Genomic DNA, 23,365 nt, shown 5'->3' on the forward strand with positions numbered 1-23,365 from the left:
AGATGGGACTGAACCAAACTTGGCACACAGAGTCCCCATGACCAGCAAAAAATACTGGAGGTCTTTTGGGAAAATTCACCTTGATTTGGGGGAGTTGTAGTTTACCTACATCCAGACACTGTGAACACAAACACCAATGGATTTGGACCAAACTTGGCACACAAACCTGATAAAATAAATTTGATTCCTGGATGGGTTTTTTTTTGGGGGGGGGGGGGGGGGACTGACCTTCCTTTCTGTGAGTTGTAGTTCACCCACAATCCAGTAACTTGACACAAAGTCTTTAATATAGATATGTTGAAATAAAGAAATGTTTATTTATGAATTCTTCTGCACATAAGCTTATCTGTTACAAAGTACGTTACTTCAGTTCCACCTGGATATGACTGTAACTGTCTTTCACTCCTTTCAATACAAAACATTGTTATTTTATAACTTTCAAACAGTTAACTTGTTTCTGCTCTTTTGCTCTGTAAAGCAAAAGAATACAACATAAAATCATAAATTAACACAACAAATAGAATAAAATAAAATAAAATAAATGCAAGGTAAAACATAAATAACAAAACAATAACCAAGTGGGCAGGGCCAAATACAACAAATAGGATTTTAAAACCCTGGGTGAGATGGATGAGTAAGGTAATATATCTGGTGGGTGGTTTGGATGGGACAAACAATGGGATTTACTTCACTGAAGGGTGAGATAAAGTGCATCAAAAGACATTATGCTGAGTTGGTCAAGATGAGGGACTTGTTGTTTAATCCTCAAAGGCACACCGGAACAAGTGTTTAGATTAGGCGAACACCAGTGTGGGCGTTTGCCTAATCTCAACGGGTAGCGAGTTCCAAAGTCTAGGGGCAACCACAGAGAAGGCCCTCTCCCTCTTCCCCACAAGTTGCGCCTGCGACAGGGGTGGGAGTGAAAGGAAGGCCCTCCTGTATGATCAAAGGGATAACAATCTAAAAGGGTTGAATGAGAAGTAATGCCTACACCTTTGTAACTCCTCAACAGATGGCAGTAGTAGTATGTGCCAGGTACTGGCTTGTTCAGTAGACTCTCATCTACAGTTCCATTTTGGCGGGAAGCCTTAGCATTGAATGGTTGTGTTGGTAAAGTGCAAAGTATTGAACCCTGTGCAGACGGTTGTTCAATGCGACTTAAGCAAGGTGCAGTCATTGAATTCTTGACAGCAGAAGGTGTCACCCCAAAGGAGATTCATCAGAGAACGCAAGCTATTTATGGCGATTGTGTTGATGTGAGTACTGTGCATTGTTGGGCAAGTAAGTTTAAAGATGTTGAGGTGGGAACATCTGACTTGCGTGACAAACAAAGAGTTGGACGTCCTGTGACAGATTGTGTTGATGTGAGTACTGTGCATTGTTGGGCAAGTAAGTTTAAAGATGTTGAGGTGGGAACATCTGACTTGTGTGACAAACCAAGAGTTGGACGTCCTGTGACAGATTGTGTTGATGTGAGTACTGTGCATTGTTGGGCAAGTAAGTTTAAAGATGTTGAGGTGGGAACATCTGACTTGTGTGACAAACCAAGAGTTGGACGTCCTGTGACAGATTGTGTTGATGTGAGTACTGTGCATTGTTGGGCAAGTAAGTTTAAAGATGTTGAGGTGGGAACATCTGACTTGTGTGACAAACCAAGAGTTGGACGTCCTGTGACAGATTGTGTTGATGTGAGTACTGTGCATTGTTGGGCAAGTAAGTTTAAAGATGTTGAGGTGGGAACATCTGACTTGTGTGACAAACCAAGAGTTGGACGTCCTGTGACAGATTGTGTTGATGTGAGTACTGTGCATTGTTGGGCAAGTAAGTTTAAAGATGTTGAGGTGGGAACATCTGACTTGCGTGACAAACAAAGAGTTGGACGTCCTGTGACAGATTGTGTTGATGTGAGTACTGTGCATTGTTGGGCAAGTTTAAAGATGTTGAGGTGGGAACATCTGACTTGTGTGACAAACAAAGAGTTGGACGTCCTGTGACAGATTGTGTTGATGTGAGTACTGTGCATTGTTGGGCGAGTAAGTTTAAAGATGTTGAGGTGGGAACATCTGACTTGTGTGACAAACAAAGAGTTGGACGTCCTGTGACAGATTGTGTTGATGTGAGTACTGTGCATTGTTGGGCGAGTAAGTTTAAAGATGTTGAGGTGGGAACATCTGACTTGTGTGACAAACAAAGAGTTGGACGTCCTGTGATAGCAACCACCGAGTTTCACAAACAAACAGATTGATTCAGGATGATCGCCGTATCACTCAGAGAGAAATTTCAAGCGCAATCGGCATTTCACAAGAATGTGTGGGTCACATTATTGCTTTGCTTATTGCTTGGCTATCGAAAGATCTGTGCACGATCTTTCGTGTGGAAACAGAGTGTCGACTTCTTCCGTGATGGCTTCAGAACACTTGTTCATCGTTGGCAGAAATGTATCCAATTATCTGGTGATTACGTGGAAAAGTGAATAGTGGTAATAATTCTAAGGATTATTTCTGTGTTTGATTTCTTAAAATATTCCCATCCAAACCCTTTTACTTTTAATTCAACCCTCGTAACATAGACTATACAGATATAGTCACCTCATTGACTTGTGTGATGTAAAGGAAGCTCTGTGCTATTCCCACAGGTCTTGCCACTTCCTAAGCATTTGTGGGTTCTCTGATGGCAACAGAAGGCACTTCGATCGCTGAAGCGCTTTCCACACACCAGGCATTTATACGGCTTCTCCCCAGTGTGGATCTTCCTGTGGCGAGAAAGCTGGGCGCTCTGCCTGAAGCTCTTGTGACACTCCAAGCATGGGTAGTGTTTCTCCCGTGTGGGTTCTATTATGCTTAGTAAGATGCTCTTTGATTCGGAAGCCCACTCCGCACTCCACACATTTGTACGGCTTCTCTCCCGTGTGGATTCTGTTATGCACAGTAAGATACTCTTTCACACAGAAGCTCTTTCCACACTCCTGGCACTTGTAGGGTTTCTCTTTCATGTGGGTCCTTTCATGCAAACTGAGATTCCTCCTCGAACGGAAGCACTTCCCACATTCCATACATTTATAGGGTTTTTCTCCAGTGTGGGTTGTTTTGTGCGCATTAAGTTCCCATTTTGTACTGCAGCCCTTTCCACACTCCACACATTTGTGAGGTTTCTCTCCCGTGTGGGTTCTTTTATGTTGAGTAAGGTGTCCTTTCACACCGAAGCTCTTTCCACACTCCAAGCATTCATATGGTTTCTCTTTCGTATGGGTCCTTTCATGCACACTGAGATTCGTCCTCGTGCTGAAGCTCTTTCCACACTCGCCACATTTGTATGGTGTCTCTCCTGCGTGGGTTCTTGTATACCCAGTAAGGTGTCCTCTCACAGCGAAACTCTTTCCACACTCCAGGCATTTATATGGTTTCTCTCCTGTGTGGATTCTTCTGTGCACTTTAAGGCTTGAACTCTCAGCAAAGCTCTTTCCACACTCCGCACATTTATAGGGTTTCTCTTTCGTGTGGGTCCTTTCATGCGCACTGAGATTCGTCCTCGCACTGAAGCTCTTTCCACATTCCACACATGTATATGGTTTCTCTCCTGTGTGGATTCTTCTGTGCATTTTGAGGGATGCATTCCCAGTGAAGCTCTTTCCACATTCCACACATGTGTACGGTTTCTCTCCCGTGTGGGTTCTTTTGTGCATATTAAGTTTCCATTTTGTAGCGCAGTCCTTTCCACACTCCACACATTTATAAAGCGGATTTTCTCCCGTATGGGTTCTTTTGTGTTCATTAAGTTTCCATTGGGTAACGCAGCCCTTTCCGCACTCCACACATTTGTATGGTTTCTCTCCTGTGTGGGTTCTTGTATGTACGGTAAAGTGTCCTCTCTCCCTGAAACTCTTTCCACACTCCTGGCATTTATATGGTTTCTCTCCTGTGTGAATTCTTCTGTGCACTTTCAGGTATGCTTTCTCAGTGAAGGACTTTCCACACTCCAGGCATTTATGGTGCGGTTTTTCTCCCGTGTGGGTTTTTTTGTGATCATTAAGATTCCACTTGGTACTGTAGCTCTTTCCACAATCCACACATTTATATGGTTTCTCTCCTGCATGGGTTCTTTTATACGTTTTCTTCCCATTCTCACTCTCGCTCCCATCTTTGCCTGAAAAAGAAAGACAGAGAAATATTTCAATAGTGAAAGGTTACATCAATGGCTCTGGCTTCACGCCCCTTCCCAAAACCTGCAGAATGACTGTTCTTTGACACCACTTCAACTGCCATGGCTCAATGCTGTGGAATCTTGGGAATTGTAGTGTTAAAAGAACCTCCTCTGCCGAAGTGTGATTGTGCTGTGCCAAACTACAACTCCAAGGATTCAATAGATTGACCTATGACAGCTAAAGTCCTGTCGAACTGCATTAATCATAGAATCATAGAATCAAAGAGTTGGAAGAGACCTCATGGGCCATCCAGTCCAACCCCCTGCCAGGAAGCAGGAATATTGCAAATCACCCGTGACAGATGGCCATCCAGCCTCTGCTTAAAAGCTTCCAAAGAAGGAGCCTCCACCACACTCCGGGGCAGAGAGTTCCACTGCTGAACGGCTCTCACACTCAGGAAGTTCTTCCTAATGTTCAGATGGAATCTCCTCTCTGGAAGGTAGATGCATCCTTGGTGAGCTTTGGGATCAGACATGGGCAAACTTTGCTTTTCTGATGTTTTGGACTTCAACTCTCACAATTCCTCAATCTGTTAGGAATTGTGTGAGTTAAAGTCCAAAACACTTGGAGGGCCAAAGTTTGCCCATGCCTGTATAACATCCTTCTTAATGTTGTGGTCAACCCCCCTGTTTAAGGAGCTCCACTGGCTGCCATTCATTTTCCAGTCCCAATTCATGGTGCAGGTCTTACCTACAAAGCCCTGAACGGTTTGGGACCCGCCTACTTGCGTGACCGCATTTCTGTGTACAAACCCACACAATCTCTTCGATCACCTGGAGAGGCCCTGCTCATGCTCCCACCTCCTTCGCAGGCGTGATTGCTGGGGCCAAGGGAGAGGGCCTTCTCAGTGGTGGCCCCTCGACTCTGGAACTCACTCCCCAAGGACATCAGACATGCCCCAACGCTGGCAGTCTTTAGGAGGAGCCTGAAAACTTAGTTGTTCCAGTGTGCCTTCCCAGAATAAGGAAAACGCTTAGCAGTATGTCCTCAAAATGCACTTTAACATTGATTTAGGATTGCCTGCGCACCCTCATCTTTCTTTGAAAACCCTATCCTAGTTGTACCCTATCTTGTTCATGCCCAGCATTATTTTTTTAATTTTTAAATTATTACATTTGGCCCGGCCATAGGTTTTTAAATGCTTGTATGTTGTTGTTATTGTTTATTTTTAGTTTATGAGATTTATTTTAACTGTTTTGTATTGATTATTTTGTTATTGCCTTTGTTTATTGATGTACTGTGGGATTGGCTTCATGTAAGCCGCACCGAGTGCCTTGGAGAGATGGTAGCGGGGTATAAATAAAGTATTATTATTATTATTATTATTACTCTCACAATTCCTCAGCCTGTTAGGAATTGTGGGAGTTAAAAGTCCAAAACACTTGGAGGTAAACGTTTGCCCATGCCTGTATTACATCCTTCTTGATGTTGTGTCCTGGTTTCCATAGTCATAGACTAATCCTCATACCAACACAACACCCAGGCTTACTTATTAAATCCTACCCATTTTCAGTTTCATTATCGGCTCTTCCAGACAGAATAACATTTCCCCAGCAACAGCAAAAGTATCCCTCTGGCCAGCTAAACCAGGAAATCCCAAATGGGTGGCTGCCCACGAGGGTCTTCCTCCAGGGGCAAACCAAGAATGGGCAACTTGGAAGTCCCTAAACAGCCTGCTGAGAGTGCCTTGGACTGCGAGAAGATCCAACCAGTCCATCCTCCAGGAAATAAAGCCTGACTGCTCACTGGAGGGAAAGATACTAGAGACAAAGTTGAAGTACTTTGGCCACATCATGAGGAGACAGGAAAGCCTAGAGAAGACAATTATGCTGGGGAAAGTGGAAGGCAAAAGGAAGAGGGGCCGACCAAGGACAAGATGGATGGATGGCATCCTTGAAGTGGCTGGACTAACCTTGAAGGAGCTGGGGGTGGTAACGGCCGACAGGGAGCTCTGGCGTGGGCTGGTCCATGAGGTCACGAAGAGTCGGAGACGACTGAACGAATGAACAACAACAAACAGCCTCGGAAGTGGAGTGGGCAGATCAACAGACAACCTTGCAAAATGGCTCTACCTTGAAGAATCCTCCACCTTGAGCAAGTGTGGAGCAGAACAATCAACTCTGCATTTGTATGCTTGTCCGCAATGTCCTGCCTCATGTGCAGAGGAAGAATTGTTTGAGGCTACAGACAATGTAGTCACTGTTGCCCATTTCTGGTCAAAAGACGTTTAGCTACTTGTGCTCCTTCTATTGTAATTTATGCAATGCTTTTGATACAAAATAAAAATTATTGCTTCCTTTATTTCTCTGTGATATTCCATTCCCTCTCTTTGCACTAAAACCACCACTGTATCGTCGAAGGCTTTCATGGCTGGAATCACTGCATTGTAGGTTTTTTTGGGCTATATGGCCATGTTCTAGAGCAGGGGTCAGGAACCTTCGGCTCTCCAGGTGTGGTGGACTTCAACTCCCACAATTCCTTGAGGCTCGGCATTCACCCCAAAGGCTTACCTTGGCCTCAAGGAATTGTGGGAGTTGAAGTCCACCACACCTGGAGAGCCGAAGGTTCCCCATGCCTGTTCTAGAGGCATTATCTAGAACCACAATTTTTGTTATAACAAAAGAAACCACCATTCCTTTTGTTATAACCCAATCAGTTCCTAATATTGGGTTTGAATATATTTTGTGTTCTCTGCCAGGAGTATCGTACCACTAACAGGTCCAAATTGTCTTCCCCAAATACTGCCACACTCTCTCCTTAACCTACCTGATAAAGAGGGATGAAGAGGAAGCTGGCTCCACTCGTTTTCGCTCAGCACCGTTGCACCCCCGTTGCCCTCTTCCTTCACCACCCACCGGAGGGGTGCTCCCTGCTTGGTGTCCGGCTCAACCTCATTGGCCTCTCCTGCCAGGGGTATTTTGCACTGCTCTGGCTTTACATCGGGGCCAAGAGCGTCCTCCTCAGGGATCTTCTCCCCAATAATTCCCCAGTGTCTGCCATCGCTTCTCTCAGCCGGGGTGACATCAAGGTCTTCTCCTGATTCCTTTTTGCATTGCTTTGGCTTTACTTCGGGACCAAGAGCATCTTCTTCGAGGGTCTTCTCTCCAGCAATTCCCCAGGGTCCGTCATCGCTTATCTCAGCCGGGGCAACATCAAGGTCTTCTCCTGGTTCCTCTTTGCATTGCTCTGGCTTTACATCGGGACCAAGAGCGTCCTCCTCGGGGATCTTCTCCCGAGCAATTACCCAGGGTCCACCATTGCTTCTCCCAGCCGGGGTGATGTCAAGTTGTTCTCCTGGTTCCTCTTTGCATTGCACTGGCTGTCCTTCGGGACCAAGAGCGTCCTCCTCGGGGGTCTTCTCCCCAGCAATTCCCCAGGGTCCACCATTGCTTCTCCCAGCCGGGGTGACATCAAGGTCTTCTCTTGGTTCTTTTTTGCATTGCTCTGGCTTTACATCGGGGCCAAGAGTGTCCTCCTCAGGGGTCTTCTCCCCAGCGATTCTCCAGGATCTGCCATCACTTCTAACAGCCAGGGTGACATCAAGGTCTTCTCCAGGTTCCTTTTTGATTGCTGACGTGTTGCAGTTAAACATCTTCTGGTAGTGAAAGCAGGATCAAGCTGCATCCATTCTGTAGTATAGATATTTTATTATTCATTTATTTTCTACACTTTTTTATTTATTTATTTACTATTCTGCCCTTTTCAGCCCGAAGGCGACTCAGGGCAGCGTACAAGCAGACAACAATTAGATGCCGAACACACATAAATACATCATTTTAAACAGGTTAAATCACATAATAAAATCTATATAAATAAAAATATAATGTTTGTTTGTGGGATTGACATAACTCAAAAACCACTGGACGAATTGACACCAAATTTGGACACAAGACACCTAACAACCCAATGTATGTCCTTCACTCACAAAAATTGATTTTGTTATTTGGGAATTGTAGTTGCTGGGATTTATTGTTCACCTACAATCAAAGAGCATTCTGAACCCCACCAACAATGGAATTGAACCAAACTTGCACACAGTTCTGCCATGACCAACAGAAAATACTGGAAGGGTTTGGTGGGCAGTGTCCTTTGGTTTTGGAGTTGTAGTTCACCTACATCCAGAGATCACTGTGGACTCAAACAATGATGGATCTGGACCAAACTCTACACAAATACTCAATATGCTCAAATGTGAACACTGATGGAGTTTGGGGGAAATAAAATCTTGATATTTGGGAGTTGTCGTTGCTGGGATTTATAGTTCACCTACAATCACAGAGCATTCTGAACCCCACCAATGATAGAAGTGGGCCAAACCTCCCACACAGAACCCCCATGTGGGCCACAGCAAAGCGTGGCAGGGGACAGCTAGTTAATAATAAAAAGGTTTGAAACAATTAAAAAAATCAATGACTTCCAGGTTAGAATCCATGTCCATTTGCATTGTTAAGCCGTTCCATATTGGTTCACAATACTGAATTGTCCGGTTACAATGACGTTCCACAAGCTTGCTCAAATAGCCAGGTTTTCATTCTTTTCCTAAAGATCAGGAGGGAGGGGGCCAATCTAATACCCCAAGGAAGAGAGTTCCACGACTGAGGGGCCACCACTGAGAAGGCCCTGTCTCTCGTTCCCACCAAACACACCTGTGAGGCAGGCAGGACCGAGAGCAGGGCCTCCCCCGATGATCTTAAATTCCCAGAAGGTTCGTAAGGGGACACCTTCGGAAAGGTAAGTTGGGCTGGAACCGTTTAGGGCTTTATAGGCCAAAGCCAGCACTTTGAATTGTGCAAATTGGGAGCCAGTGGAGCTGGCGCAACAGAGGAGTTGTGTGCTCCCTGAGCGTTGCTCCCGATAGTAACCAGGCTGCCGCCCGCTGGACCATTCAAAGCTTCTGGACAGTCTTCAAAGGCAACCCCATGTAGAGTGCATTGCAGTAGTCTATAGGGGATGGTCAAGTCAGACTTCCCAAGGTATACACAAAGCCAAAAAGTAAAGCACTGTAACTACAACCTGATCCATCCCTGTCTTATGATGCTTAAATTGTGACCAAGCAGGCTTGAGAAATGCAACTTGAGGGTGCATCTACACAGTAGAATTAAAGCGGTTTGACACCACTTCCACTGCCCTGGCTGACTGCTATGGAGTCCTGGGAGTTGTGGTTTCTACAAGGTCTTGAGCCTCCTCCTCCTTCTCCCCAAACTACATCTCCCAGGGCTCCATACCACTCAGCCATGGCATTCCAAAGAGGGGCCAAACTTCACCAATACTTACTAAAAGTAACTAATTCCTAGTAACGACACTGCAGGCAACCCGTTACCTCCCTTCCTTCCAGCTCTCCTCTTCCCCCAGTTTGGAAAAGAACACCTTCCTTCTCTTTGCTGGCCACGCCCCCTCTCCCCTTTGACCAATCAGCTGCACGTGAGGGGAGAGCTCCTGCCAATGTGCTTCTTTCTCTCCACCTTCTGATTCAGTGGGGCATCCCCGGAAGTGACGTTGGGGATTCCCTCCCCTCTTTTCTAGTGCCTTTCTAGGGCTTCCTACTCTGTCATTTTAACCCTTTCTGGCCCAGCAAGAATACAACAAACTGAGGGCTATGGCTCTAAATATATACACACAGTGAAAATATGTATGTTTGTGCGTGGCTCCCGTCTCCACAAACAGGAGATGCCAATGGCCCTCCTTCCAATGACATTGCCAGTTGGACATGTCCTCCATCATCTATCAGACAGATGGCAAGCTGTTTAACCTCAGCGGACTAGAAGCCAAACCAAGGTTACAACAACACTTGTTATAGAACTCCAGTATGCTGATGACAACGTCATCTGTGCGCATTCAGAAAGTCAACATTGACACTGAAATACAACACTGCCTGAGCTTTGTGAGTGCAACATTTTCCTGAATGAAGCAGAGAGTGTTTGAGGACCGGGACGTCCGTAGGGAGACCAAGGTGCTTGTTTATAAAGCTATTGTCCTTTTTTTTTTCACAAGCAAATACTTTTATTTATTTATTTAACATTTTTTATTTTATTCATAAATTTATCCAACAAAATGTATAAACATACATTCTTCTTTCTTTTTACAGTATCTTAGACAAAAGAGTTGTTGTTGTTGTTCATTCGTTCAGTCGTCTCTGACTCTTTGTGACCTCATGGACCAGCCCACGCCAGAGCTCCCTGTCGGCCGTCACCACCCCAAGCTCCTTCAAGGTCAGTCCAGTCACTTCAAGGATGCCATCCATCCATCTTGCCCTTGGTCGGCCCCTCTTCCTTTTGCCTTCCACTTTCCCCAGCAGGCTTTTTTTCTCTAGGCTTTGCTGTCTCCTCATGATGTGGCCAAAGGACTTCAGCTTTCCCTCTAGTCTCCTTCCCTCCAGTGAGCAGTCAGGCTTTATTTCCTGGAGGATGGACTGGTTGGATCTTCTCGCAGTCCAAGGCACTCTCAGCACTTTCCTCCAGCACCACAGTCCAAAAGCATCGATCTTCCTTGATCATATTTCTTATCATTTTTTAATTTCCATTGACAACTTACGCTACATATAACTCTATCACACACCTTTTATCCAGTTATACATATTGTATTTCTTTATAATTATTATTATACCGTTTTCCCCCTCTTCCATTTACTCTTAGTTTGTGCCCCCTTCACCAGGACCAACCAACTCATGTTGTTTCACCATTCCAAAATATCATTGTTTATCTTGCTGGCTTATACCCCGTTTCCTCATTAAACACATACTCAATAAATTTTCCCCATATTTTCCTAAAGTCTGTTTGTTTACATATTCCCCTTTTAATTTTAATATTGCAAGTTAGCTTATCATTAGGTTCTTGTGGGTTTTTTCGGGTTATATGGCCATGTTCTAGAGGCATTTTTCCTGACATTTCGCCTGCATCTATGGCAAGTCTCACCTCTGAGGATGCTTTTTTCGGGCTATATGGCCATGTTCTAGAGGCATTTCTCCTGACATTTCGCCTGCATCTATGGCAAGCATCCTCAGAGGTGAGACTTGCCATAGATGCAGGCGAAACATCAGGAGAAATGCCTCTAGAACATGGCCATATAGCCCGAAAAAACCCCACAAGAACCTAGTGATTCCAGCCATGAAAGCCTTCGACAATAGCTTATCATTAATCGCTATATTCCAAATTTCCCTATACCATTCTTCTAATTGAATTTCTTTTTTTCCTTCCAATTTTTTGCTATTAACAATTTAGCTGCTGTTATCAAATTAGAAACCAATTATTTCTCCTCTTGTAAGGGAATTATATTATCATGTATAAGGAATAAAGCTAGTTTTGGTGTAATCTCAGTCTCTATTTTTTTATTATTGCTCTTATTTCTTTGAATATGCTTTCCCAAAATTTTTGTATAATGTAATGTTAAAGCTATTGTCTCCCCAACCCCGCTTTACGCCTGCGAGACGTGGACTGTCTACAGATGTCACATGCAACTCCTAGAACGATTCCATCAGAGCTGCCTCTGGAAAAACCTGCAAATCTCTTGGGAAGACAAGAGGAGAAATGTCAGCGTGCTGGAAGAAGCAAAGACCACCAGCCTTGAAGCGATAATGCAGCATGGCTCTTAATGAGACATGCTGCATTATCACGGGGTGTCTGCGCCCTACACCACTGAAGAAATTACACTGTTTAGCCGGTATTGCACCACTTAACATCCGCCGGGAAGTAGCAGCCAATAGTGAAAGGACCAAGGCAGAGACATCTCCAGCTCATCCCTTGTTTGGGTATCAGCCAGCACGTCAATGACTTAAATCAAGAAATAGTTTTCTAAGATCTACAGAGACACTCGCTGGAACACCTCAGCAAGCAAGAGTCCAAAAGTGGCAGGCTCAAATCCAGAACCTCAACTCATGGCTGATACCAAATGAGAGACGCTCCCCTGGGCACACAGAAAACGGGGTGACTTGGAAGGCACTGAACAGACTGCGCTCTGGCACCACGAGATGCAGAGCCAACCTCAAGAAATGGGGCCACAAAGTGGAATCTACGACATGCGAGTGTGGAGAAGAGCAAACCACTGACCACCTGCTGCAATGCATCCTGAGCCCTGCCACATGCACCATGGAGGACCTTCTTGCAGCAACACCAGAAGCACTCCAAGTGGCCAGATACTGGTCAAAGGACATTTAATCAACTACCAAGCTTGCAAACTCTGTTTTGTCTGTTTGTTAAAAATTTGTTAAAAATGTAATACAATTGTCTGGTTGCTATTGACATGATAAATAAATGAGCCGAGTGTGCTGGAGTCAGAGATAATTCACCTCCAGATGCTTTTTGCTGGCAAGTGCTGGCAATTGCTCCCCTCTCTTTGTCTCGCCCAAATATGAGAAATTTGAGGATTATAGATATGCTCCCCCCCCCCCCACCGACCGTCTCTCTCCGAGGCTCCATGCAACTTTTTCTCCTCAGCTCCAACCGGAAGTGTGTGATAAGGGTTCTGGGATGAGTGTGTGGTCTGCTGTGTGTAAAATGTTGTGTGCTGATTTTCTGAATGTTATGGAAAAAATTGAATAGAAAGCTTTGACTGAAAGTAGAACAAGCCCTATGAGGAGTGGCTTAAGGAGCTGGGCATGTTTAGCCTGAAGAAGAGAAGGCTGAGAGGAGATATGATAGCCATGTACAAATATGTGAGAGGAAGCCACAGGGAGGAGGGAGCAAGCTTGTTTTCTGCTTCCCTGGAGACTAGGACGCAATGGAACAATGGCTTCAAACCTCAAGAGAGGAGATTCCATCTGAACATGAGGAAGAACTTCCTGACTGTGAGAGCCGTTCAGCATTGGAACTCTCTGCCCCGGAGTGTGGTGGAGGCTCCTTCTTTGGAAGCTTTTAAACAGAGGCTGGATGGCCATCTGTCAGGGGTGATTTGAATGCAATATTCCTGCTTCTTAGCAGGGGGTTGGACTGGATGGCCCATGAGATCTCTTCCAACTCTTTGATTCTATGATAACATGCAGAAATAGCAAGCCTATACTTTTAAAGTTAATTAACTGATAATAATTTATACTCAATGTCAAAATTTACTGGTAGATTGACTAAGGTAGAGATAGGCATGTGTTGTTGTTCATTTGTTCAGTCGTCTCCGACTCTTCGTGACCTAATGGACCAGCCCACGCCAGAGCTCCCTGTCGGCCGTCACAGATAGGCATGTACACATAAAAAATATTGTTACCTGATTATATCTGCCACGATTTTCTGCCATGTACCATAACCAAAATAAACAGTTTTATTTAAAAGAAAAAGAAGAGATAATTTGCCAAAGGAGGAAATAATTTGGCTGAAAACACCATTCTTAATCATTTACTACCTGCTTGCTGGATTGTAATTAAAACCTGCTAATGGGAACTGAAAAGTAAACTGTGATAAGAACTGTGACAGCGATAGGAGAAATGTTTACATCTGTTTACGTGTGTCAACATTTGCTGACCAGAAACTGGATCCAGGAAGGGCTTTTTCAGCAGGAATCAAGCTCAAAAATCTTTATTATCTGATTGCAGACAAGTATGCATACTATAAAAAGCTAACATAGACTGTACAGATATAGGATAATTTTCACCTCATTGACTTGTACTCTGTAAAGGAAGCTCTGTGCTATTCCTACAGGTCTTGCCACTTCCTAAGCATTTGAATGGCTTTTGGCCCGTGTGGGTACTCTGATGGCAACAGAAGGCACTACAATCGTTGATGTGCTTTCCACACTCCCGGCATTTATACGGTTTCTCCCCAATGTGGATCTTCCTGGGGCAAGAATGGTGGGCGCTCTGCCTGAAGCTTTTGTGGCACTCCAAGCATTGGTAGTGTTTCTCCCGTGTGGGTTCTCTTGTGCTTAGTAAGATGCTTTTTGATACTGAAGCACAATCCGCACTCCACACATTTGTGTGGTTTCTCTCCTGTGTGGGTTCTTTGATGTTGAGTAAGGTTTCCTTTCACACTGAAACTCTTTCCACACTCCAAGCATTCATATGGTTTCTCTTTTGTGTGGGTCTTTTCATGCACATCGAGACTCGTCCTGGAGCTGTAGCTCTTTCCACACTCCGCACATTTATATGGTGTCTCTCCTGTGTGGATTCTTGTATGCTTAGTAAGGTGTCCTCTCACAGCGAAACTCTTTCCGCACTCCAAGCATTGATATGGTTTCTCTCCTGTGTGGATTCTTCTGTGCACTTTCAGGTTTGAACTATCAACGAAGCTCTTTCCGCACTCCGCACATTGATATGATGTCTCTCCTGCGTGGGTTCTTGTATGCCTAGTAAGGTGCCCTCTCTCAGCGAAACCCTTTCCGCACTCCAAGCATTGATATGGTTTCTCTCCTGTGTGGATTCTTCTGTGCACTTTAAAGGTTGAACTATCAGTGAAGCTCTTTCCACACTCCAGGCATTTATAGGGTTTCTCTTTCGTGTGGATCCTTTCATGCGTACTGAGATTCGTCCTCGCACTGAAGCTCTTTCCACATACCACACATTTATATGGATTCTCTCCTGTGTGGCTTTTTCTGTGCACTTTGAGGGATGAATTCCCAGTGAAGCTCTTTCCACATTCTGCACATGTATACGGTTTTTCTCCCGTGTGGGTTCTTTTGTGCACATCAAGTTTCCATTTTGTATCGCAGTCCTTTCCACACTCCACACATTTATAAATCGGATTTTCTCCCGTGTGGGTTCTTTTGTGCTCATTAAGTTTCCATTGGGTAGCGCAGCACTTCCCGCACTCCAAGCATTTATATGGTTTCTCTCCTGTGTGGGTTCTTCTGTGCACTTTCAGGTTTGAACTATCAGCGAAGCCTTTTCCACACTCCAGGCATTTATAGGGTTTCTCTTTCATGTGGATCCTTTCATGCATTCTGAGATTCGTCCTCGCACTGAAGCTCTTTCCACACTCCTGGCATTTATATGGTGTCTCTCCAGTGTGGATTCTTCTGTGCACTTTCAGGTATGCTTTCTCAGTGAAGGACTTTCCACACTCCAGGCATTTATGATGCGGTCTTTCTCCCGTGTGGGTTTTTTTGTGCTCATTAAAATACCATTTGGTACTGTAGCTCTTTCCACAATCCACACATTTATATGGTTTCTCTCCTGCATGGGTTCTTTCATCCGCTTTCTCCCCGTTCCCACTCTCGCTCCCATCTTTGCCTGGAAAAGAAAGACAGAGAAATATTTCAATAGTGAAAAGTTACATCAGTGGCTCTGGCTTCAGCCCCCTTCCCAAAACCTGCAGAATGACTGAGCCGTTGTAGGTTTTTCAGGCTATATGGCCATGTTCTAGAAGCATTCTCTCCTGACGTTTCGCCTGCATCTATGGCAAGCATCCTCAGAGGTTGTGAGGTCACATATGTTAGTGTTCCATCTAAGGCAGGGGTCCCCAAACTAAGGCCCGGGGGCCGGATATGGTCCTCCAAGGTCATTTACCCGGCCCTCACTGAGGGTTAACCTAAGCTTGAAATGACTTGAAAGCACACAGCAACAAAACAATCCTATCTCATCAGCCAAAAGCAGGCCCACACTTCCCATTGAAATACTAATACGTTTACATTTGTTAAAATTGTTCTTCATTTTAATTATTGTATTGTTTTTAAGTGTTTTTTTGCACTGCAAATAAGATATGTGCAGTGTGCATAGGAATTCATTCATGCTTTTTTAAAATTAGAATCCAGCCCTCCAACAGTTTGAGGGACTGTGACCTGGCCCTCTGTTTAAAAGGTTTGAGGACCCCTGCTCTACAGGCTAGCTGGCATTGCCCCCCCCCCCCCCCCCGATGTTCAATGGGAAATTGCACATAAGGTTGAACACTGTGTGAAGGAGTTATTAAACTGCTGCCACCAATTGTAGCGATGACCGTTTTAATGCCACCGAATGCCACCAATTGTGAAGGTGCGCGTGGTAAAGCACCCACTGCCACCTAATCTATGAGGGAAGCCGGGCAACGATCAATATCAACCTAGGAGCTATTTTATAAGGGGACTGTTAATTACAGAAGGCTTTATTCACTTGTTAGCGTAGCGTTTACTTTCTTGTCTTGACTTTACTATTGCAGGCTGTTCAACTTAGGAGAAACTGTATCAGGCTAGGCTTGAGGAAAACAGTAACAAGTTTATTTTAACAGGAGTATAACAATGTATAACTGTTCTTCAAAAGAGGCACAAATCTTGATGGATACATTGGAAAGGTTTCATGAGTAAACTCAGGCAAACACTTCATAAGGTTTCACAGCTGGCACAACAGGCTTAAACCCAGCCAAACCTTGATTCTTAATTCAGAATCAACAACCCCCTGTACCGGGTCCTTCTCCGCAACCACTTGGTCACCAATTGATTCCCTGAATCTCCACCAAGAGATTCAGTCTTTCCCTATAGCACATTGGCTACAGATACATTCCCTGCATCTCCACCAAAAGATTCAGTCCACTCAGTAGCTCGCTGGCGTACTAACTGACTCTTTTTCAAAACAGCTGCCCCTGAAGAGGCAGTTGGTTCCGCCCCTGTTGCTATGGCAACTCAGCTAACGTCAAGCCACTCTCTCCAACAAAACATAATCTTACATACTTACCATTCCTAAACCACTATCCAAACTACACATAACCAAAGGAATAAAATCTTACACATCGTCACACACTGTGAAAGCCACCCACTGCATGGCTATCACCCTCCTCCCAGTAGACTCAAATCAAGGAAAAGCTTTATGATAACAACCACTCCTCTTAACATTTCCCCAGCAAAAGCAAGAGTAATTCCCAGGGCAGCTAAACCAGGAAGTCCCAAATGGGTGGCTGCCCACGAGGGTCTTCCTCCAGGGGCAAACCAAGAATGGGCAACTTGGAAGTCCCTAAATAGTGTCAGAAGTGGAGTGGGCAGACCAGCAGACAACCTGGCAAAATGGCTCTACCTTGAAGAATCCTCCACCTTGTGTGACTGTGGAGTAGAACAAACAACTTTGCATCTGTATGCTTGTCCGCAATGTCCTGCCTCATGTACAGAGGAAGAATTGTTGGAGGCTACAGACAATGCTGTCACTGTTGCCCATTTCTGGTCAAAAGATATTTAGCCGCTTGTGCTCCTTCTATTGTTATCAGTTTTATACTCATTTATGCAATGCTTTTGATACTAAATAAATAAAATTATTGCTCCCTTTACTTCCCTGTAATTTTCCATTTGTGCTCTCTGCACCAAGACCTCAATTACTTTTCTTATAACAAAATCAGTTTCTAATATTTGGTTTGACACATTTTTTGTTATCTGCCAGAAGTATTGTACCCGTAACAGGTCCAAATTGTCTCCCCCAAATACAGCCACACTCCCTCCTTAACCTACCTGAGAAAGAGAGGCGAAGAGGAAGCAGGTTCCACTCATTTTCGCTCAGCACTGTTTCGCCCTCGTTGCCCTCCTCCTTCACCACCCACCGGAGGGGTGCTCCCTGCTTGGTGTCCGGCTCAACCTCATTGGCAATTCCCCAGGATCCACCATCGCTTCTCCCAGCCAGGGCAACATCAAGGTCTTCTCCTGGTTCCTCTTTGCATTGCTCTGGCTTTACATCGGGGCCAAAAGCGTCCTCCTCGGGGATCTTCTCCCCAGCAATTCCCCAGGATCCACCATCGCTTCTCTCAGCCGGGGTGATGTCAAGATCTTCTCCTGGTTCCTCTTTGCATTGCACCGGCTTTACATTGGGGCCAAGAGCGTCCTCCTCGGGGGTCTTCTCCCCAGCAATTCCCCAGGGTCCACCATCGCTTCTCTCAGCCGGGGCAATGTCAAGGTCTTCTCCTGGTTCCTCTTTGCATTGCACTGGCTTTACATCGGGGCCAAGAGTGTCCTCCTCAGGGGTCTTCTCCCCAGCAATTCCCCAGGATCCACCATTGCTTCTCTCAGCCAGGGCAACATCAAGGTCTTCTCCTGGTTCCTCTTTGATTTGCTCTGGCTTTACATCAGGACCAAGAGCATCCTCTAGGATGGTCTTCTCCCAAGCAATTCCCCAGGGTCCGCCATCGCTTCTCCCAACCGGGGCGATGTCAAGGTCTTCTCCTGGTTCCTCTTTGATTTGCTCTGGCTTTACATCAGGGCCAAGAGCATCCTCTTTGGGGGTCTTCTCCCCAGCTATTCCCCAGGGTCCACCATCGCTTCTCTCAGCCGGGGCGATGTCAAGGTATTCTCCTGGTTCCTCTATGATTTGCTCTCGCTTTACATCAGGGCCAAGAGCATCCTCTAGGAGGGTCTTCTCCTCAGCAATTCCCCAGGATCCACCATCGCTTCTCATGCCCGGGGCGATGTCAAGGTCTTCTCCTGGTTCCTCTTTGCATTGCACCGGCTTTACATCGGGGCCAAGAGCGTCCTTCTCGGGGGTCTTCTCCCCAGCAATTCCCCAGAGTCCACCATCGCTTCTCCCAGCTGGGGTGACATCAAGGTCTTCTCCTGGTTCCTCTTTGATTGCCGATGTGTTACAGTTAAACATCCTCTGGCAGCTAATGTAGGATCAAGCTGCATCCATCCTATAGTATAGAGATAGACACAAGACCACAAAGTAAGGCACTAGAACTACAACTACAACTTGATCTCTCCCTGTGTGATGATGCTGAAGTGATGACCAAGCAGGCTTGGGAAATGCAAGTGGAGGGTGCATCTACATGGCAGAATTAAAGAGGCTTGATACCACTTCCACTGCCCTGGCTAAGTGCTTCTGGAATGAGTTTCGTATATTCCAAGTAGACTGGAACATACTTAGTCCCAATCTTTTTTAATACTGGTTTTGAACCACTTCATTGGATGTGTTGTAACAGCAGATTCCCAGATTAGTTTAGTGTTTACACCTTATTTTATTTTTCTGGTTATTTAATATTTAATTTTTATTTTACTTAAACGGTATTTGTCTTAATTGTTCTAATGTAGCACAAATCCTATGTAAAATCATACTTTAGTTTTGACATTAATATTGAAATCTGAAATATATACAGAAAGTCTTTACTTGGGAATTACTTTAAAGTCCTGGGAGTTGTGGTGCCTGCAAGGTCTTGAGCCTCCTCCTTCCCACCAAACTACATGGAAAAGATTGTTAAGGAAGTGGTCTGCAAACATTTATTTTATTTTATTTATTTATTTAGAAGATTTATATACCGGCCTTCTCCACCTCGATGAGGGACTCAGGTCGGTTTACAGAGCATAACAAATACAATCATATAAAACAACAATTACAGATCAATACATATTAAAATAGTACAACTTAGTACAATAAAAACATCGTCATTACATCATTACAATATGCCAAATCGTCACTCCAGTCGTAGTCAAAAACAAATTCATAGTCACAGTTCATCATGGGTCATCACAGGGAAGGTTCTAGGTTCAGTCTTCGAATGCCACCCTCCAGAGCCATGTTTTTAGCGATTTCCTGAATGTCAGGAGGGAGGGGGCAGATCTAATCTCTGGTGGGAGGGAGTTCCAAAGCCGGGGAGCCACCACAGAGAAGGCCCTGTCCCTCGTCCCCACCAACCTCGATTGTGAAGGTGGTGGGACCGAGAGCAGGGCCCCCCCAGAAGATCTTAGTAGCCTTGATGGTTCATAGGGGAGAATCCGTTCGGACAGGTAAACTGGGCCGGCGCCGTTTAGGGCTTTATAGGTCAACACCAGCACTTTGAATTGTGCCCGGAAGCTGATAGGCAGCCAGTGGAGCTGGCGTAGCAGAGGGGTCGTATGATCTCTGTACCCTGCTCCTGTTAGCAATCTGGCTGCCGCGCGTTGGACTGATTGAAGCTTCCGGGCAGTCTTCAGAGGCAACCCCACGTAGAGAGCGTTGCAGTAGTCTAAACGGGATGTAACCAGAGCGTGGACTACCGTGGCCAAGTCAGACTTCCCAAGGTACGGGCGCAGCTGGCGCACAAGTTTTAATTGTGCAAAAGCTCCCCTGACCACCGCCGAGACCTGGGGTTCCAGGCTCAGTTTAGAAACAAATGCGGTCATCGCTAATAGTCAACATGGATTTATCAAAAACAAGTCATGCCAGACTCATCTGATCTCTTTTTTCGATAGAGTTACAAGCTGGGTAGATGCGGGGAATGCCGTGGATGTAGCGTACCTGGATTTCAGTAAGGCCTTCGACAAGGTCCCCCATGACCTTCTGGCAAGGAAACTAGTCCAATGTGGGCTAGGCAAAACTACGGTGAGGTGGATCTGTAATTGGTTAAGTGGACGAACACAGAGAGTGCTCACCAATGCTTCCTCTTCATCCTGGAAAGAAGTGACGAGTGGAGTGCCGCAGGGTTCTGTCCTGGGCCCGGTCCTGTTCAACATCTTTATTAATGACTTAGATGAAGGGCTAGAAGGAAGGATCATCAAGTTTGCAGACGACACCAAATGGGGAGAGCCAAGACTCCAAAGGACAAGAGCAGGATTCAAAACGATCTTGACAGATTAGAGAGATGGGCCAAAACTAACAAAATGAAGTTCAGTGGTGACAAATGCAAGATACTCCACTTTGGCAGGAAAAACGAAATGCAAAGATACAGAATGGGGGACGATGCCTGGCTCGAGAGCAGTACGTGTGAAAAAGATCTTGGAGTCCTCGTGGACAACAAGTGAAACATGAGCCAACAATGTGATGTGGCGGCAAAAAAAGCCAATGGGATTTTGGCCTGCATCCATAGGAGCCTAGTGTCTAGATCTAGGGAAGTCATGCTCCCCATGCTCTATTCCACCTTGGTTAGACCACACCTGGAATACTGTGTCCAATTCTGGGCACCACAATTCAAGAGAGATATTGACAAGCTGGAATGTGTCCAGAGGAGGGCGACTCAAATGATCAAGGGTCTGGAGAATAAGCCCTATGAGGAGCGGCTTAAGGAGCTGGGCATGTTTAGGCTGAAGAAGAGAAGGCTGAGAGGAGATATGATAGCCATGTATATATATGTGAGAGGAAGCCACAGGGAGAAGGGAGCAAGCTTGTTTTCTACTTCCTTGGAGACTAGGATGGGGAACAATGGCTTCAAACTACAAGAGAGGAGATTCCATCTGAACATGAGGAAGAACTTCCTGACTGTGAGAGCCGTTCAGCAGTGGAACTCTCTGCCCCGGAGTGTGGTGGAGGCTCCTTCTTTGGAAGCTTTAAAACAGAGGCTGGATGGCCATCTGTCAGGGGTGATTTGAATGCAATATTCCTGCTTCTTGGCAGAATGGGGTTGGACTGGATGGTCCATGAGGTCTCTTCCAACTCTTTGATTCTATGATTCTATGACTTGGGAATTACTTTGAAGTCCTGGGAGTTGTGGTGTCTGCAAGGTCTTGAGCCTCCTCCTCCTTCTCCCCAAACTACATCTCCCAGGGCTCCACAGCACTCAGCCAGGGCACTTAAAAGTGAGACCAATCTGCACCCTTACTTACCAAAAGTAACGAGTTCCTAGTAACGACACTGCAGGCAACACGTTACCTCCCTTCCTTCCAACTCTCCTCTTCCCCCAGTTTGGAAAAGAACTGCTTCCTTCTCTTTGCTGACCACGCCCCCCTTTTCCTTTTACCAATCAGGAGCGCGTGAGAAGAGAGCTCCTACCAATGTGCTTCTTTCTCTCCACCTTCTGATTCAGTGGGGCATCCCCGGAAGTGACGTTGGGGATTCCCTCCCCTCTTCTCTAGGGCCGGTCTAGGGCTGCGCACTCTGTCATTTTAACCCTTTCTAGAACAGCAATAGTAGAACAAACTATAGGCTATGGCTATGGCTATGGCTATGGCTATCTATCTATCTGAATGAATGAATGAATGAATGAATGAATGAATGTAATGTTAGTTTGTGGGATTAACATAACTCAAAAACCACTGGACGAATTGACACCAAATTTGGACAGCATACACCTAACAACCCAATGTATGTCCTTCACTAAATAAAATTGGATTTTGTCATTTGGGAGTTGTAGTTGCTGGGATTTATAGTTCACCTACAATCAAAGAGCATTCTGAACTCCACCAACGATGGAATTGAACCCAACTTGGCATGCAGGACTCCCATGACCAACAGAAAACACTAGAAGGGTTTGCTGGCCATTGACCTTGAGTTTGGGAGTTGTAGTTCACCTACATCCAGAGAGTACTGTGGTCTCAAACAATGATGGATCTGGACCAAACTTGGTAAATATTCCATATGCCCAAATATGAACACAGATAGAGTTTGGGGGAAAGAGACCTTGACATTTGGGAGTTGTAGTTGCTGGGATTTATAGTTCACCTACAATCAAAGAGCATTCTGCACCCCACCAACGACAGAATTGGGCAAACTTCCCACACAGAACCCCTATGACCAACAAAAAATACTTAAGGCCATCCAGTTCAACTCCCTTCACTAGGGCAAGAAAACGTAATCAAAGCCCTCCTGACAAAGGGCCATCAGCCATAGATTTAGATAGATATATTGATTCACACACAGAGAGATATAGTATCATAGACTTTAAGGGACCCTTAAAGAAGGACAATCCTATGTTGCATGTTCCAGAGTAGGCAAACCAGACAATCTCCACATCAACATTGACAAAGAAACAGCAAGAAATACTGTTTACCACAAGCACAACTCCCATGACCAACAGAAAACACTAGAAGGGTTTGGTGGGCATTGAGCTTGAGTTTGGGAGTTGTAGTTCACCTACATCCAGAGAGTACTGTTGTCTCAAACAATGTTGGATGTGGACCAAACTTGGTACAAATATTCCATATGCCCAAATATGAACACAGATAGAGTTTAGGGGAAATAGACCTTGACATTTGGGAGTTGCAGTTACCGGAATGTATAGTACACCTACAATCAAAGAGCATTCTGAACCCCACCGACGATAGAATTGGGCCAAACTTCCCACACAGAACTCTCATAACCAACAGAAAATACTCTGTTTTCTGATGGTCTATTGCAACCCCTCTGACACACCCTTGCAACCCCCCCCCCCCAGGGGTTCCAACCCCCAGGTTGAGAAATACTGATCTAGACACAAAGATAAGCCCTCCTGACAAAGAGACCTCCAGCCATAGATATATAGATATATATGATTCACACACACACAGATATATTTGTTGTTAATTCGTTCAGTCGTCTCCGACTCTTCGTGACCTCATGGACCAGCCCATGCCAGAGCTCCCTGTCGGCCGTCACCACCCCCAGCTCCTTCAAGGTCAGTCCAGTCACTTCAAGGATGCCAT

The 23,365-nt window shown here is 45.3% G+C and overlaps 2 protein-coding genes across 3 annotated transcripts; both read right to left on the reverse strand.

Annotated features, from left to right (window-relative positions):
• Window positions 1-295: 295 nt before the first annotated feature.
• LOC132765301 (zinc finger protein 431-like) lies at window positions 296-9,676 on the reverse strand. Its single transcript, XM_067465224.1, has 3 exons — window positions 9,476-9,676; window positions 6,968-7,830; window positions 296-4,143 (listed from the first exon to the last, which is right to left on the reverse strand). The coding sequence occupies exons 2-3, from the start codon at window positions 7,791-7,793 to the stop codon at window positions 2,723-2,725; spliced, it is 2,247 nt and encodes a 748-aa protein (XP_067321325.1). The 5' UTR covers window positions 7,794-7,830; window positions 9,476-9,676; the 3' UTR covers window positions 296-2,722.
• Window positions 9,677-13,682: 4,006 nt separating this feature from the next.
• LOC132765809 (zinc finger protein 431-like) lies at window positions 13,683-21,687 on the reverse strand. 2 transcript variants are annotated; one of them, XM_067465178.1, is made up of 3 exons: window positions 21,572-21,687; window positions 17,522-18,690; window positions 13,683-15,347 (listed from the first exon to the last, which is right to left on the reverse strand). In XM_067465178.1, exons 2-3 carry the CDS (start codon window positions 18,651-18,653, stop codon window positions 13,927-13,929), a joined length of 2,553 nt encoding a protein of 850 aa, XP_067321279.1. In that variant the 5' UTR covers window positions 18,654-18,690; window positions 21,572-21,687; the 3' UTR covers window positions 13,683-13,926. The 2 variants fall into 2 exon arrangements, with proteins under 2 accessions (XP_067321279.1, XP_067321280.1); XM_067465179.1 differs by lacking the exon at window positions 21,572-21,687 and adding an exon at window positions 20,271-20,392.
• Window positions 21,688-23,365: the final 1,678 nt, after the last annotated feature.

Source organism: Anolis sagrei, chromosome 2 (genome assembly GCF_037176765.1).
Source record: "Anolis sagrei isolate rAnoSag1 chromosome 2, rAnoSag1.mat, whole genome shotgun sequence".
Classification (NCBI taxonomy): Eukaryota; Metazoa; Chordata; class Lepidosauria; order Squamata; family Dactyloidae; genus Anolis; species Anolis sagrei.

What these genes read in the sequence shown, in the direction of transcription:
- LOC132765809 (XM_067465178.1), bottom strand. Translation starts at nt 18,653, where the DNA reads ATGTTTAACTGTAACACATCGGCAATCAAAGAGGAACCAGGAGAAGAC. An exon ending in TCTTCGCCTCTCTTTCTCAG is followed by an intron (nt 15,348 to 17,521) that starts GTAGGTTAAGGA and finishes TTTCTTTTCCAG; the next exon opens with GCAAAGATGGGAGCGAGAGT.
- LOC132765301 (XM_067465224.1), bottom strand. Translation starts at nt 7,793, where the DNA reads ATGTTTAACTGCAACACGTCAGCAATCAAAAAGGAACCTGGAGAAGAC. An exon ending in TCTTCATCCCTCTTTATCAG is followed by an intron (nt 4,144 to 6,967) that starts GTAGGTTAAGGA and finishes TTTCTTTTTCAG; the next exon opens with GCAAAGATGGGAGCGAGAGT.